The following is an 18766-nucleotide window of genomic DNA, read 5'->3' on the forward strand; positions in this document are numbered from 1 at the left end:
TTGAATTATCAGACTCATCTGGGACAAATCAAAGGTTATCATGGAACAACTTATTGTTACATGCACTACTTCCCTAAGCTTCCTGCTGTGGCTTTGCTGAAGCAGAACATGGCGCAAAGGATGTTTTTCATTTATTTATGACTTTAAGTAGTTTACCTGTCTGTCATTAGTAGAAGTTGTGATCTCTGCTTGTGTTGCAAGAACTGCAATCCGGAGGGTATTTGTTTTAATTTAAATGCACAATAAAGCTTGCAGCTAGTTGCTCTTCTGTAGTACAGAATACAGCAGCGAGGCTAATGCTTGGGTGCAGGACTCCAAGTAATGATTATGTTTATTATTATTATCCAACCAATAGTCCAAAACCCAAAATAATTAGTAAGTAAATCAGCAAATTAATAAATTTTAGAAGTTTGAAGCAGTCAAGCAGGAAATTTGAGTGACCAATGACCTAAACTTTTGAAGCTTTAGTGCCTAACTTTTTGATATTAACGAACGTCCGTTACATTACAAGCCATTGCCAAAATGAGTATCTACAAAGCTAGTTAAGACTATCAGCCCCTCACAACTCTCTCTGTATTTCTCAGTATGGCTGTGTTCAGACGATTTTGGCACCCGGAGACTTTCCAGCGCAGAATAAAAATGGCTACAAGCATGGATGACATTGAAGAATCTGAACATGTTTTTGAAATTGCCATATTTCATCATTTGACTTGACGTACGTTAAGTGACTGCATTTTTTGAAGATGATGTAGATTGGATGGATTCATTATTCACTACAGTCGTCTCCCAAAATAGAAACTGGGTAACATAAACATGATGTCAGGCTGAATAATGAATTACCAGTTCAGGCAGATTTTCAGGCTATTCATGACCTATGATCTATGTAGACTAAAGTTTCCCATTAATATAATTAATTGAAACGGCTTTGGGCAGTCGTCTTATTTATTATTAACATTTAAACTTATGATATTAACTGATTTTAAATGAGAAATATAATCCATAGAGCAGAAGAGGTGTAATTTGCACTTACTGTTACAAATCATAAACCCCGTTAGTATAATTTATATGTTATGTACATTGTGTTTTCAGTTTGGTTTTTGTTTTCAGGATTATGGTAAAACTTCTGGCCCGGTTTCCATGAAACTTGGTGGAAGTTACGGGTCACTGACGAATCCATCACAATTTGGAGCGGATCCATATTACAGGGAGGAGACACAAATCATTTTTTCACTTTCATTTACATTGCCAGATAGGGTATGGCCTACGTGGAGGTCTGCACTCTTCGAGTGCCCTTGTAGTTTCCTTTTTTGGTTGTTTGTGACAGTCAGTAAATGACCACTGAAATGTCAGTGTTGTGGTGGAGTGGATTTGAGTGCCTGATTCATTCATGACGCATCATAATGCGTCTCCACAACAGTGAGACTGAACCTAGGTCAAAAAAAAAAAAAAAAAAAATCACTCCATTAAAGTTCCCAAACTCTGTGACTGGGTGGAGTATGATGGGTCCTAACTGACATATTGGTCCTCTAATATAGGTTAAAGTAGGCGATAGGTGTATTGCTACATAACACATGGGCTACTGCGTATTTCATTGATAATGCATTTAGGAGATTAAAGCACAAAAGAGAATATTATGCTCAAACCTCAGAACTGTAGTGAACACCGTCCATCTGTCCACACTGCTATGAACAGAGCTGGATTCAAATCTGAAAAATATCTCTTTAAATTAGTAGCTGATAACCATAATAGATTTTTTTAGGTGCATTTAGACTACTTGAAACTGAATATTTTTTTATTTTTATTAATTGATTAAGCATTTGGTCTGATATATATCAAAGACATTGTGAAGTGCTTATCATCACAATTTCCCAGAGTGAAATTATTACAGTAAATGTCCTTTTCTTTTTTCTTTGCTCAATAATTAAACAAAAAAACAAACACAAATCCTCTATTCAACTATTCAGTCTACATTCAGAGGATGAAGAAAACCACCAAATGTTCACATTTACAAAATTTGAACCAGTAAATATTAATGGAATTTTTTGCTTTAACCCATGTATTGTCCTTCGTGCCAAGGGGACTTGTTTAGTTTATTTAATGCGTCTGAGTGCAGGATGGGTCTCGGGACCCCGGAGGCTAAGGCCACGGTAGCAGAAAAATACGATTGAATACAAGACAGGTCTCTGGGACCTGAAGGACAACATAAGAGTTAAAAAAAAAAAAAAAGTTAAGTTATCACTTATCAGTATTGTAGCTGGTTTATTCTCTCTTGATCGACTAATGGATTAACCTGTTTGCTGATTAATAGTGTTAGTACTACATTAAATTGTATTATTTATCCAGGCTGCAACACAGACAATGGTACAATAGGACAGTAGGTCATATTCTTAACTGCTGCATAATATGTTGTATCGTTACCATTGTGCTCTTCGTCTTAGTGACGTGACCCAGATCCTTCCTAATGACAGTGTGTAGTATGCACGGTCTTTGTTCCCCCCCCTTCATTTTTTTTATCAGTCAACGGGGGAGAATAAATCTAACCACAAACCCGTTAGACTGTGGATTTCTTTAATAATTGATTTGTAGTGTTGAATAATGATTTTCTGTAGACTTAAGATTAATTTACAATAATTCTGTCTTAGTTTTTAAATTGTACATAGAGATAAAAGAGTCAGACAAGTGTAATTTTATTGGACGTGCTTCTTTAAAGTGACCTCTTTTTGTGGACAGTGAATGAAACTCAAAGCTAGTGTGGTATGTAAGCAGAGAATGTATGTATGTATGTAAGAGTGAGAATATATACAGTATATGTGAAAAAAGAATGTATGTATGTGAGAGTACCAGAATGAATAATGTCTTATACGGCCCCTCATAGGTAGTGCCAAGCCAAAGATAACTTCTGTCCGTCCCACTGTGCACCGGTTCGTTTGTGGGAGATGAACTTGCCCACAGCAAGATGTGCTGGAGCCATGAAAGAGCTGTGAGGCTCCACACTATCAAGTGTAGCATGGCTAATGCATTTTTTATAAGACCAGGAGGGCTTGGTTGTAGGTTAAAACGCAGGGGGCCCCGAGGCTCAAGAGACAGAGGGAGAGAGAGGGAGAGAGAGAGAGAGATATGCTCTGGCTGTGAGCTTCATCCAGCTTAAAGTGTTGCATTTACACCCAGACTTTTTTCCTGCAACATTTTTAGGTTCTCTTTCAGTTTTTACTTTTTCTAGCTACTTACAATCAAAATATGACGAAATATTGCATTCACATCGTTTTAACCTGCAATAACAATATTACAATTACAATATTAAACACCAACATATTATCACCTTTTAAGTATAGCTCTGTTTATTGTCTCTATCAACTCCCGAGGGAACTATCTGTCTTTAGCTGCTAAATACTCCACTATAGATGGATCTTTATTATCATGGTATGCGGTACAATGAAATTTAGTTTGAGACATATTCTCCAAATAGTAGCATATATATATATATATATATATATATATATATATATATACACAGTGTATATCTTTACACATACACCACCACATTCTCATCCAAGCACATCTCGCACATACACATTCATCTACACATACATAGTTGTTCCATGTTTTCAATAAATTGGTAAAAACAAACATTAAACACAGCAGTTATTGCACAGAGTTCAATTGCACTGAGAAGGTTAGGGATGTGTGTATGTTTTTATGTTTGTATGTGAGTATGTATGTATGATTTCTGTAATATGTTACAGCTCTGGGGAAGAAGCTGTTCTGGAGTCTACTTGTGCGTGTGCTGGGGGCCCTCAGTCTGCCTGATGGGAGGGTGGTGAACCGGGAGTGTCAGGAGTGTGAGGTGTCCTGCCTGATGTTTTTGGCCCGTGTGATAAGACGGCTTGAGTATATTTTACTCCGGTTTACTCAGCGAATGATCCTCTCAGCCGTCTTGACAACCTGCTGCAGGTCCTTTTTTTTTCTGCTGCTGTGCAGCTGGAGTGCCACACGGTGCAGCAGTATGTCAGGGTGCTCTCAATTGTGCAGCAGTAAAAGCGTGTCACAAGTTCCTGAAGGAGCCCATTGCGTTTCAGGGTCCTCAGGAAGAACATCTTCTGCTGGGCTTTTTTAATAGTTTGGGAGGTGTTCTGGCTCCAGGTTAGATCCTCCGTTTTGCACAATCCCAGGAACTTAAAACTCTCCACCTCCTCCCCGTTGATATACAGTCCATTTTGGTTTGTTTTGTTCCTTCTGTAGTCAATTGTTATTTTTTGTTGAGGTTGAGATTGTTGTCCCTACACCAAACTGACAGGGTCCAGACCTCTTTCCTGTAGGCTATTTTGTTGTTGTTTGATATAAGTCCCTCTATGGTTGTGTCATCTGCCAATTTGATAAGGGAGTTGTGGACTATGTTTTTTTAAAAACCTTTTTACTAGCTGGTTGCTAACTGTGTCTGTTTGGTGATTGGCAGGTAGTGTACAGTGGGATTTTAGAGAGTTTAATTGAAACATCCAACTGCTATGGCCAAAAATTATGTTAAGAGAGCAACAGTTTCTTGGCTCTGAGCAGTTGCAACCAGAGGAGACTCCAGGAAGTGGCTGTGCGGGCCAAGTGGCCAACTGTAGCTTCATTATTTAACAGACCTACATCAGGGTGGTATCGATCTTCTTATCTAACGCTTGGCAAGAAAGCAAAAAATCAAATTTCCCAAAATGTCAAAAAGCTTTTAAAAGCTAAGGTTTATCACTTGACACCTTTCACATACAAGTAGTCATGATCCAGCATTAACTTGAAAATATTTATTAAAGCTGCTTTATTGGCTGAAAAAGATAATACAAGTGGTCTGAAGTAGCTGTAAAATAAAATAAATCTTCACCAAGGATGATTGTGGGAGTCAGTTATATGTTGTTATCACATCAATTGGTAAAGATGAGTAGCCTGGAAAAAATGAACAATACAAGGCTTGTAGCCTGAGGGCTCCGCTGAGAACATGTGCTGAAGTTCTGCTAAAGAAATACACTGAGATGGAGACTCAGGATGTAGCAGGGTGTGTATGTGTGCAGGGAGCATCTCTTAGTGCTGCTGGGAAAGGATGGCCCTCTGCTCTGATGCATTAAACCTTATTATAAATGATCAACGATGATGTCACTGACAGGAAAGTCAAGGCCTGTGTACAGTCTCGTGTTCTTAGTAAATTTAACGAGCTCAGTTCTCGGATACTAAATGGATAGGAATACAGTACGGGGAGGTCTCAGGCAATGCAACTTTATTAGTTTAACCCATCAACAACCCATCTTCAGTGCACCCCTCTGCACTTCTAGATTGGGGTTTTCAGTTTTATTTACACCTGATTTACAGCTTTCACTTACTCTAATGCTCCAATCCCCATCCTTTCATCCTTCTTTGATCTTCGGCAATGTGCTTCAGCAGGGTGACCTCGGTTAAAGCCACGCGTGTACACGTGTTTGTCTTCCCTGCTGAGGTGCCCTTGAGCATGAGGCTAATCTTCTAACAGCTCCAGTGTTGCTGTTCCCTACCAGGTCCTGAAGCTAAACTAAAACCTCCTTGCATAAACTGTTAAAAGGTCACATTTTGATCTCACATAACCCTAGTGTGAAGGTAATTCTGTGTTGGTGATTCTAATGTTAGGTGGTCTGTTGCTGGGGAACCTGTGAAAGTAATGTGTTACCCGACTGAGACTGAGAGGAAGGCAACCTGAAGCAATTAGAGGTGTGAGAACGGCTGAGGGAACAGCTAGAAATCAAGGAAACAGTGGCAGAATGTGTGTGAAGATGGGAAAACCAGAGGTGTGTTTTTTTCATTATTATTATGCAAACAATAACAAAATACTCAGTAAAATGCAGCCTATTATGAAGAGACAAGCTAGTAGGACAGCTATTGTTACATACAGTGTTTTTATTCTTTTCAATACATCTGCTTTATTAGTCTGCAGATAATATGTTACAGATCCTTTGGGATTTTGTACGCTGGTCTCTTCTTTTTAACAATAACGCCCTGATTATACATATAGGACACACATTAATTATATCCATGATACAAACAAAATTTAAACTGCACAAAGGTGTACATCTCACAAAATGCGATCTGGTGATTCCCTTTGTGTTTGTGTCTTTGTGGAGAATGTAAAACATGCATGCATTTTTGAAAATTTAACAAGTCAGGTTGCTTGTTTGGAATGAGAGATAGCACTGCACAGACAAGCTGCTATACAGTAGGAGTGGAAGAAAGAATTTAGAAATCTTTTAGTTTGCACTTTCTCGACACATGTACTGAACCTGAGCTCCACTGTAGATTTACTGGACTGGACTCTGGGACTTTATGCTTGCATTTGATCCTTTGGCCCTGGAAATGTACTGTGGCTGAAGCCAAACTCAACCCACAAATGTTCCAGTGCAGCTGACCCGTGGTTAACAGTGGAGGATAAAAAGTATCCAGAGCAGCTCTGCACTTAATGATATCAACTCTAACCATCTAACCAGTAGAACAGACAGGGAGGATTACTATGTAACGCTACAAATATGGGCATTGTGGTTTCTAAAAGGATAAAAATCATTGAATGTGACTTCACACATTGATTGTGTAACAGACATTGCTGCTCAACATCTTAATGTTTGACTGGTCCCTTTACAATAAAAGCCCCCAGTTCAGTTGCAGTCCATCTCTTCTTCCAGCATATGCTTGCTCTAGACTCTGATGAATTATGTACCCTCACAAATTACCAGTCTGGTCAACCGTCTGACAAGCAATTAAAATTTTAAGATACAGATGTTATAAACGTTCTGCAAGCTTAAGTTGGCACGTCATCTGAATGTGCTTTTTGATATGTGTGTATGAATCTGAGGCATCCGTTACATTTATGTGACAAGAGCAGGAATTATTAAACAAGCACAGTACTTAAAGAGTTCCTTTAAAGCCGGCAGGTGTTCTTGTGTTTCCTCCTATATTCTGCAACACCTTGATTCAACTGACTGCACTTTGTGACAGATTGGTTTGAACATACACACACATTCACTGTACATGTGTTATATACTTCTAGTCTAATCTGACATCTATGTTCTTGTCCTCTGTAGCGTTTCAGTGTTAAAATGACGTAAATTCCACTTAGGTCAGGAATTCATCGACTGTACGGTGTTGTTCAGGGATGTGAGAGTCACATCTGTAATGATGTACAAAGCAAAGCCAGAAACCACAGTACTACAACTAAGCTCTGCAGTGTTATTAAAATGTAAATTTTAGAGCCGCATCTTCAAGGAAGAAGTTGGATAAAAATAAATGGAAGTTGAACAGTCAGAGGAGCATCATTTTCATTTATTCTTACATTAAATGTACCTATGAGAAAAAAAACAACTAATTTGTATATCATAGTAGCTAAATGTTGTGTATTTTTGTAATGAGCTTTCATCACACAAAAAGAGCCAACATATACAGTGGATTTTACATATTTATATTAGCTTTTCAAACATTTACACATCAGGTTTTGAGAACTTTGTAAACTATAATCTGGATTAAAGTTCAAAGGCCAGTTCTTTGGCCTCTGGCTTTAAATGTACCCTGCCACATAAACCATTTTTACTTGCATTTTTTTGTAATATGTTAGGTCCATATGTGTTTGTGCTTCCTCCTCTGTCAGCTCTAGCCACTGCAAAGACAAAAGCTGGTCAGTCTGATGTCATGTTAACTGAGCTCATTACTATTCATGAGCTCGCCCAGTTGCACTGGATAAAGGATGCTGATAGCCAGGCTCTCATTGGCTAGCTGTTAGCCAGTCAGAGTCAAGCAGCTTAGCTCATTGAATATTAATGAGAACTGGCACAAATCGAGTTGAGTCTTCCTGCAGGCTTTCTATACCACACTAGTGGCGTTTTTCCATTGCTGGTAACGGCTCGCCTCGGCTTGGCTCGGCTCGGCTCGCCTCGGCCCATTCTATGTCCGTTTTCCATTACAGATTGAGTAACGCCTCAGCGTGGCTGGTCACCATAGCAACGCGTGATGACGTAATTTTCAGCGCGACTCACAACAGCACGTCGGCTACTCGCCGCGGCCACAACAAATGTTTTTTTTCAAAAGAAGCTGAAGGAAGCAACAAAAATCACCGCTAAAAAAACGCGAGTTTGGGAATTCTGACGGAGTTCAGACGTCGACATGACGGTTGTTCGCTGACACAAAAGGGTGAGTTAAGTTTCCTGGTAACGTTAGCTAACATTTGCATGTGTTCAGCGTCGCAGTCAGTATTTACTATACGCTATATAAAGTACATGAACTTTAGCAACCATGATTACACACCACAACATGTGTGCTGTGTACTGTTTGTGTTTCAGAGCATTCACGCTTTGTAAAGTCACCGCCGCAGACCGTCTGGTGGGCGATGTCCGACCGGTGAAACCTCTGGTTTTGACTACTGTGCTTCGTATAATCTTTATGAGAGTCACAGAGAGGCTTATGACAACGACTGGGATGCATGTGGGCCAGCAGAGCCGGGGGGACACTGTCCCAGGGTGCAGAGGAAGAAGACCGGGAAGTTTGGGAGGGTTTGATGCGCTACTTGAAAAGCTAAATAAAAACTTTTGTTATATATATTGTCTTGTTTTTTTAAAGTAACAGTGTGCAATATTGGAAACAACATGAAGCCGCTAGTAGCCCGAACAGTTGAAAAGTGAGAATAGTGCAGAGAGTGGATAATCTGTCGGTGTCGGCTAGATTTGTTTTAAATGTCCCGTTTGTTCTGGACACACACTCCGCACTCTGGTCTGCTAACAACGCAGTGATAAGTGACGATTCTCTCCGACCAACCAGCAGTCTGCAGGTTTGCACGTCACCTTTTGGTATCGCCTCGGCTCGCTTGGAACCTCGACTGAGGTAGTACTAAAAAAAGTACCTGGTAGCAGGTCCCAGGGACTTTTTTTCGTAATGGAAAACCAAAAAAAGCGAGTAGAGCCGAGGCGAGTCAAGTAGATACCACGCAGTGGAAAACCGCCATAGAATGGCTGGAAACAAGGTAACCAAGGCATTTTTTCCAAAACAATGTTAGAGTCCATGCTAAAATGTAAGACATTACCACAAAGTAATGAAATATGTGTGGCAGGGCTCCTTTAAGAGATCTCAAATATTAGTTTTTATTGTCATATTTATGCATACTTGATTTTCTTAACCATCAAAATATACAGTGGTAGTAGTTTGTGTCGTCATCAAGTGAAACATGTCTGCTGTCCTTATGCCATCCCTTTTGCCCCAATAGTTACAATATTTCCCTACAATGGCAAATACTGTTTTTCTGGTAACAAATACAGTGCAGTACAAAGAAAATCTGTTTTTGGAAATATACAATCCCTCCTGTCACAGCTAGTAGCAACAAACCTGAAAATGTGTTAAGAGTTTCCCCTGACGGCTCATTTCAAAATATAAATCCAAAAGTGCGAAAGAAAGTGTCGGTTCTCGGGTGATACAGGGGAAAAGATTCCCAAAGTGTTTGCTTCATGTCTCACTTACAGATGTATCTGGCACAGCATTTCCCCTCTGACTGTGTGTTGGTGTTTGCATGAATGTTAGTATATTGTGATACATGTACTGCACACTGTACCAATGGGAAGCCAGTCCATTAATTATAAGTTCCAAAAACTAATTTGGCTTGTAGTTTGTCAAAAACTGAGGAGTAAGATGATCACAGCAACATATAAAAACAAGAAAGTGACATTAACATTAAAATATCTTCTCCCCACATTTTCAAAAAAGAAGAAAAAAAAACTTCATTCTGTTTGTTTATCTCTGTCAGTCTTTTTCCAGGCCAGTTGATCCCGTATATTTTAATATTTTATTCAAAGCTTTGGTGAATCAACATCCTAAATTCTGGTTGAAGAGGTGCTTGAAAACACTCAACTCTTTTATTTTGTACCCAGCTTTTATCTGAAAATATGCCAAAACCTCATCAGTATCACATTCAACGTAGTCCTCAGCGGTTGAGAGAGATCAGATGCAAAGAATTGTGTGTGTGAAATGAGAGTCAAGGTTAAAAGTTTAACAAATGCCAACACAAGCTACCACAGCCAAAGTTATGTATTCAAATTGTTTATTTAGTCCAAACCCCCAAAGATATTCAAATGGAAACCAAACCAAACAGACAAAAGCAGCAAGTCCTCTTAATTGACAAGCAGCAACCAGGAAATGTTTTTACTGCTCAAACTCAAAAAACTAATTGATTTGCATATTGGCACTATTGACTGTGTTAGTTAAGGCAAAGCACCAAAGTTGCTTTTTGCATTAGCTGTTTCATTCATGCTCCACAATCACTGTCTGTTTGGCTACCAGCTGACTACTGTAGTCACATCCAATTCCTTCATCAATTACTTAATATGAATGAATTCGTCATCAGCAAATTTGTAGGAATAGCTTCACATTTCCCTTCATCCCTGTTACACAGCAAAGTCTTGTTTTTACGCTTTAGTTATTGTACAAATTGAATGGATGATAGCGTGTTAAATAGTGAGCTGTAGATGTGCTGTATGATAGCTGGATCTTTAAAAGAGAACCGGGCTAGTTGTTTCCCCCTGTTTTCAGTCTTTATGCTAAGCTAGACCAACTTTCTGCCTGCTTTAGCTTCATACAGATGTGAAAGGGTGTTAATCCTTTCGTCAAACTATCAGCACAAATCAGCAACCATTGATTTCTTCCCTTTTCTAACAATAATTTAGCCCGATTGAGCATTCCGGGATGGGAAAAACATGCTCTGGTTAATTGTCTTTTTTTTTTTTTTAAACCAATCACAGTTGTCGTGATGCTTAGCACTGGGCGGAGCCACGGTGCCGCTGCAAAATAGCCTCGGAAGGAACTCGTTTTGGTGGAACATTTGGTGTACGTTCAAAAATTGTTTTAGTCGTGCAATAGAAAACTCATATTGGACAGATAGTCTAGCTAGCTGTCTGGATTTACCCTGCAGAGATCTGAGGAGCAGTTAACCATAGTCCTCAGAAATCGATCAGAGTTTAAAATTTTAACACAAAGAATAGAGATTAGTAAGCCCACTGCTCTCTGTGGTTGGGAGAACACTGACATCCGCACAAATTACAAAAATTGGCCCCATTGGGTTTAATTTTGATGAAACAAGGAGGCATGACAAAGTATTGCATCCTTGATTGGTTTGAGTTGTTCCTTTACACTTTAACCACAGCTCTATCATTGATTTTGTTTAGAAACTCTTTCTGATATTCTTTGGTTGTCATCTGGACTGTCCAGTGTTTTTTTGCTCATTTAAAAACAGCCTTGAAACTTAATAGAGACAAAAAAAGGGCAGTTGTGTTCCACTTCACAAATTTTAATAGCATTTCTCTGTGAGTTCCTTGGCAGACATTATATGATCGGGGACTGCTATGAAATATATTGCTGTTAAAAAAGGAAGTTACTTTACAGGGATCTTGCATAAACTGGTTGCATAATTGGTATATTTCTCTCCATCACTGTCGCCATCTCTATCTTTTCTTCTTTCTCTCCTTGGTCTTTCTCTCCATGACTTAAAAGCTTCAAAGACTGCATAAAGTCATACATGATTTTGTTGGTGACACAAATGTATCTTGCCTTGTATACAATCTCAGTGGGATGTCCCAGAGAGAGAAATCAAGGAGACATAGGCCAAATGAAAAACAAGAGATTTTCTCTGTACTATTTTATTGTCTTTTTTTGTTTCGGTCTTTTCAAGACAAAAAAAACCTCAAGTCCCAAGAAAGTACTTGTTAACTTGAAAAGTCAGTTCAAAGTCTGAAATATCAACAAATAAAGAGGCTTAGGTGCAGATGGATTTAGTCCTTGTGGGCCTTCATTTTTATACCGCACATTAGAGAAAAAGCACTGACGTGTGTTGTATCTATATTGATCTCTGATAATTCCTGTGCAGCTGGTTATCTGGAGCAAAATAGGATCTCAATCCTGTGCATATTTATTTCTTCTGTTTCTCTGCTGATGATTTTTAACAGTGTTGCACTATCACATGGTTCAACACCTGTTGGACACAGAGGGCAACCTGCTTGCCCCTGAGCTCTATAGTTGAAGCAGAAAATGGGACAAGTCTCCTCTGTGTGTCTGACTGATTATGTGTCCGACTGCCTCACTACATGTCGTGAATTCACCCCTGATACATTGCATGGCAGCCTGTTTAGTCACTGAAGAGCGGCACGGCTGGGAAATAAATCCTGACCTGCACAAGCATTATGGTGCAAATGGTGTGCGGCGTCCCTGTCAGCAGAAATCCATCTCATTAACTAGCAAGTCACACAGACACAGACACAGACACAGACACAGACACACACACACACACACACACCACACACACACACACACACACACACACACACACACACACACACACACACACACACACACACACACACCCCCCCCCCCCCTTGATGCTCAGTCTTGGCAGCCTCAACTTTGTTGCCCACTGACAAACAACAGACACATCAAGAGGCAGCCGACTTTCTGGACAGGCAGCAACCATCAGCTCAGGCACCAATGATTCTGCCACTGTGTTTCAATTTTCTGTATTTTGTCTGACATGTCCCGAGAAACAACATTGTAACTTACCATATGCTGCATTTTACTTCATTGAGTTTAGATCCTGTTGGACAGTTTAAAGGTCCAATGACATGGTGCTTTTTGGATGCTTTTATTTAGGGCTTAGTGGTCCCCTAATACCATATCTGAAGTCTTTTTCCCAAAATTCAGCCTTGGTGCAGAATTGAGCTTTCATTGGGACGTGCCATTTCTGTGTCTGTAACTATTGAGGGGGGGGGGGGGGGCCTTGACCAACTCTCACTTTGCTTGTTTTGAAAGCCGTAATGTCTCTCTCTTTCTTATGGGTGGGCCAAATTCTCTGGGCGGGCAAAGCAGAGAAAGGGGAGGTAACTTTGCTCCTTATGACCTCATAAGGAGCAAGATTTCAGATCGGCCCATCTGAGTTTTCCGTTTCTCAAAGGCAGAGCAGGATACCCAGGGCTCGGTTTAAACCTATCACCATTTCTAGCCACTGGGGGACCATAGGCAGGCTGGGGGAACTCATATTAATGTTAAAAAAAACTTTTCATGCCATGGCATCTTTAAGAGTTGTGCTTGGTGTAATTTGAATTTTTTTGTATATAATATAACATTTTGGTACAGATACCAAAGTTTTAGTACTATGTTAATACCATACTTATTATTAAATATTAATTTGATTGGTTGAATAAAATGAGCCAAAGTTCTTGAACAATATAAATGCTGTCTAAATACAAGCAGCTGCATCCCACTAAACTTTTTGTTTTGTTGTTTTTGGCCATCTTGCTTTCATCAGTGTGGTGCCTAAAGTTGTTTTTGGTTTCCTACAGTTCATTGATCAATCATGTGACTTATAGATCGCTTTAGACACAAAGTATCTTTTTTTAATAACACACTATGTTTCCAGATTTTGTCTTTATTAAATACCTGCTTATATCTTAAGCTATCAATGAAAAGTTCAATTTCCATTTTATTTTTAAATACAAAGCAACAAATACAGTTTACTTTAAACCTCATTTTTTAAACTCATTTCTTAAACCTGAATACTCAAGTCTCTTACATTTCTTTTTAGTTATAGATAACCCTTGCTAATATTTACTTTTTGACTTTTACAGATCTATTCTTTTTTGCAAACTGTAACAACCATAGGCGCCACCCAGGTAAAAGCAAGATAGCTGTTTTAATGGAATGGGTTCAAGCTCACACGCTTGTTGGAAGTATTGGATATGTGTCAACAAAAGACCAGAATTAGAACAAATCAATTAAATAGCATGAAACTAAGCAGTCTATATTTAAAGACACTATAAACGTATGTCTCTTCCTGTCTGTTGGAACAGCCAATTTCCAGAAATTTAAGATATTTGCAAAATGTATATGTTAAGTACCAATTAAATGTCAGATATCCACCCTTTTCCAATTACCAGCTTAGTATTTTAACATTTATCACTTTCTATCTTTCTTTCTCTCACATTCTGTTGGTTTTTCATAAGAAAGTCTGGTGTAGGTCAGTGTTTTTATCGTCTACTTCAACCTCATCTTCTTTTCTCTCATTGCCATAAACAGCCATAAACCTACAAAAAGCATTGCTTGTGGGAAAAATCTTTTTCTCCTCTTTTGCTTGCATGTTCAACTGCATTGTATATTCCCTCTTGCCTTCTCATTCCATCATAAAAGCTTTTTAAACCACTTGACTGGAAAATTGACTTGGCATGTCAATTTGGCTGAACGGCCGCAGTCAATTTGTCTGCATCTGTAGATGCTTTTGCTGTTGGTTCAGTTTCTGTCAAATTCCCTTGTGTACTTCTTTTATTTGAAGGTGTGTGCATAAGACGGATATGACATCGTCATTATTATGACATGAAACTTGATGGAGTGGATGAAGGAGTCATTTTGAGTGTTCATGACTGTTGTCATTAAGTGTCATTCGGTAAATTATAACACTTTTAATGCAAAATTAGCATTGTCTGAGGTGTCTTTGTCATGACAACTAACTTTAATGCTAACTTTGCATTAAAAGGGTCATAATTCTCTGAATGACACTTACTGACAACAGTCATAAAATGACTCCTCGTGTCGTGTCATGTCAGTCTTATGCACACCCCTTCAAATCAAGTGTTACATTTTTTCCCCCACTCTTCAACCAGACGTATCGGTTTGATTTTCCACAGTGAAGTGTATTCAGTGTGAATGCACAGCTATAATATATGGCACTTCACCTGCGTCAGTTTAAGTAAACAGTCAAAACATTAACAGCTCATAGCTATCCTTTAACTTAAACATTTGATAAATGAAAGAAAATGAAAAATGAATGAGACTGTCATTAATTTCTATGTAGTGGTATTTAATGGCTTCATCCTAATTTATTCTTCCCTTTGTCTTTTATTTTCCTTCAGGTGCCTGAGACTTTCCCTGGTCTAAGACTTATAGAAAAGAGAGCAGTATTTTGGTGTTGACCAATCAATAAACTCTGCAAGTCTGACTAGCCTGATGCCATAAGAAAAGGACATCTGGACTGGAATGCCAGCAGGACCCACTCCACCAATGATGAATGTTTGTCAGCAGCTCCCACTTGTGCGCCTTCATTTATCATTTGAAAGTTTAAAGCATTAGTTAATGGACTAATTGGTTATCTTGAAGCTAATTGGACTGTCTTTTAACATTGGGATACCACATGGCTGCATCAGCAATTTTGGACACTGGGATAGTCACTGACCCAACATATGATCACATGCCCATATCAGCAAAGATTTATACAAAATGCGGGCCTTAAATCTTAGATTATACTGAAATCCTCATTTGTACTCATTTGCTATATCTACAGTTATGTACGTTAGCAAATAACTTCCTGGATCATCTCACTCAGGGACTGAGGCAGATTACAACATTTTAGTACTTTTGTCATGCAGGTAATCTGGGGATGCACCAGAAACGAGCTGGCAACTAAGACTTGGCAACTCAATTGTAGCTGACTTTGTAGCCTTCCTATCATCATTAATGACCCTATGACCCCTGCAGAAGTCAGATATTTCGGAATCAGCTAACCACATGTTCTTATCAGAGATCTAATAGCAGCCGTCGGGATGAGCGCATGTCTGTAGCCGTGCCGCGCCAGCGTTGTCGAGGCTGGCGGTCATCTTCCACGGCCATGACCCGGCTGATGTTGGGCAGGACTCTGGAGCGCATCTGTAAAGGCGTCCTGCTGCTCTGCCTGCTCCACTTCCTCATCATGATGATCCTGTACTTTGACGTCTACACGCAGCGCTTTGACCTCTTCAGCCGCTTCAACAACGGTCGTAACGGATCCAGGAATAACGTTAGCGGACCAGCAGGGAGCGGACACCATTTTTACTATTACAACCTTTCCAGGCCCAACGCTACGTTAGCCAGCTATCTGGCCACAGGGGAGCAGCTAGTGCCGAGTGTGCAGCCCGAGACCAATCAGACACCTTCCCCTAAACCGCTGCCGCCGTGCCCCGAGATCCCACCAGGCCTTGGTGAGTAATACTTGATGGTCCTCCACTTCACCACCATTTACAAGTGTTAATAGAAATCTAAAAGGAACCTAGATGATAGGTGGCTAAAATCTCTGTCTTGAGTCACTACAGTCCCGTAAACTGTGATGTGAATAATTACACTATATGTTCATATGTCACAGTTAAGTAGGGGTGGGGGGGGGGAAATCCATACATTATAGTATCAATATATTTTACGTGGCAATACTGTATCAATACACAGATGCCAAGTATCAATCTATTATTAAATACTGTCTGTGTTGGTCAGTTTGTCTGCTTGACAATCATTATAATATTGATATATAATAATTATGATATAAAGTGCTGTATAAATGTAGTTTATTATTATTATAAATAAACCCATTTTGCAGCAGTAAAATTGAAGTGAGATTAACAAACAGAGAAATTAATCTTTTAAGATAAAACAGATATTGGGAAAAAGTTGAAGTTGGACAAAAGGTAATAAATATATCGCAGAATATTGCAATATGTTTAAAATTGCAATAGTATTGTATCTTGACATAAGTATCGTGATGATATCGTCAGGCCTCTGGGGATTCCCACCCCTACAGTTTAGTGAAGTGTTGTGACTCAAGGTGTTTCCGGATTTCAGGCGTGGCTAATTTCGGGCTCAGGCTGTTTCATGGTGAAATTAACCGCAAAATTTCCACAAAAGTGCCAGATTGACAAAAAGACTACGCAAACTGATCTGTGCTCTTGGGTTGTGTTTGTTGACGTGGTCTCTCTGGTTATGAGAGGAGTTGATATTGTGTCCATTTTGTCATTTTGTTGAAAAGAAAATGCCAGTGGCAGATGTGAAGAAAACTTTTTTTACTGTAAAAATGTTTCTGTCCACATGGAAACAAAGAAGGTTTTGCCTTGTGTTTCAGTCTTTCAGTACAGTATGTTTAGGCGAAACACCACAGTTATCCTGTTTCTATTCTGTGCTGTAAACTCCTGTTATATCTCATTTTAGCTTAAATAGTCATAAAAAAAATTTCATCTGCATAAGTGAGCTTGAAATGTGACTTTTCTATTAGTAATCACTTTTTGTCTTGTTTAATCACCTTTTCTGATGACCTATTTGTTTGATTTGTTTATCCAGCTGGCTTGTTGTATTTGTTGTTATGGCCTGTGCACACTGTATGTCCGATAAAGGAGGATTTGCCGATAATTGATTAGGGTTATGAATAAGGGAGATGAGACCTTGATCGGAGCAGTAAATAGATACCTCGCCATTGTAATTCCAATTAGCGGAAGAGCAAGTTTAGCCGTAATTTTGTTATTCAGGGTCAGCCTGCAACATAAAATGGATTTAATGTCAACGATTTACACTGTGGTATTTCAACCTTATAGACTCACAGCGGGGCTATTAGCAGAGATTCATGCACTGAGACAGAAAAGCACACACAGCTGTGCCCGTACCCACACCAGAGCGTTAAGAATATTTCTTTTGTGCTTTCATTGTCTTAAAAGAACACACAAGTTGAGGTTACTGTAATAATTAAGATGCTTCGAGCTACAGATGGTTGCAGGAATCTTGTAGAAACTATAGATGTTTTCGAAGTCGTAGTGACAGTGGTTTGCAGTTTTTCTTCTAAAGTTATTTGTTCAGCGTTTTACAATGTGTTACAGTCGGCATTGCCTGCATGAGCCCTTGAAAAAATGTAATAATCTAAGTTAGAATTTAAGAACAGAAAGAAATGTAAATAAGAAAAGTGAAGCCGTTTTCTATAGAAACTGTAACTGATTCTTAAACTGCAAGTTTTCAAACAAATCCCATATTCTCTTTGTGTATTGAGAAGAAAATCCATACATCATCACGAAAAATGCACAACGGGAGTGTCTGGACTTGTTTTGTATGAATTGTCTTCATCAGTGAAAAGCTTTCTAGTTAACAAGCAGTGGCATTACATACACACACACACGCACGCACGCACGCACGCACGCACGCACACACGCACACACACACACACACACACAGACTGGTCATACATACAGTGTCTTGGGATTACAACATGTGATATGAATGTAGTTCCCATGCACACTAGAACACACACAAATACACACACACACACACACACACACGAACATACACACCTCATTATTTTCACTATTCATCCATCCACCCAACAAATTAGAGGTTGATTGAGTCACGCTAAGCCTCGGGTTTACTAAATCTATAATTACATAGTGGACACGAACTCTATCACTCACACACACACACACACACACACACACTCCACAGCTCTCTGTCATGAATACTCACAAGTTATTGAGTTTAGGAAGGAGGAACTAACTCCTGTGTGTTTTTATTTCACATTTGCCAGAGAGGACCTTTCTTGATCAACTGATCTGATAGTAATCAGGCCACTATCTGTCTGCTAAATATGAATCTGCAGTCAGGAGCCAGTTACCTTAGCGCAGCACAAAGGGCAAAACGTGTGCTTCTTACACTTTCGTTGTAGAGACTAAACAATCAAGATATAACATGATAAATAGTTAAGAAGTGCTAGGTGGACTTTGTTACATTTGAACGGAGCTAGGTTATCTATTTCCCTTTGTTTACAGTCTTTATGCTAAGCTAACCGGCTGTAGTTTCATTATTACCATACAGACATGAGAGGGGTGTTACTATTCTCATATAACTCTGCACATATCCCAAACTACTCCCTACATTGGAGTAGTTGGAGTGGACATAGCTTAACACTAAGATCTCGCAGCGTACCTTAAAT

At 39.2% G+C, this 18766-nt stretch overlaps 1 protein-coding gene across 1 annotated transcript in view; it reads left to right on the forward strand.

The window, feature by feature from the left end:
* Nucleotides 1-18766, forward strand: part of b4galt2 (UDP-Gal:betaGlcNAc beta 1,4- galactosyltransferase, polypeptide 2) — a 148170-nt gene that overhangs the window by 6951 nt on the left and 122453 nt on the right. The window contains exon 2 of the mRNA XM_032530474.1: nucleotides 14913-16013. Within this exon, the coding sequence (XP_032386365.1) occupies nucleotides 15608-16013 (406 nt within the window). The 5' untranslated portion in view covers nucleotides 14913-15607. The remainder of the gene's footprint in view (nucleotides 1-14912; nucleotides 16014-18766) is intronic.

The sequence above is a fragment of the Etheostoma spectabile genome, chromosome 12 (assembly GCF_008692095.1).
Source record: "Etheostoma spectabile isolate EspeVRDwgs_2016 chromosome 12, UIUC_Espe_1.0, whole genome shotgun sequence".
In the NCBI taxonomy this organism is placed as follows: Eukaryota; Metazoa; Chordata; class Actinopteri; order Perciformes; family Percidae; genus Etheostoma; species Etheostoma spectabile.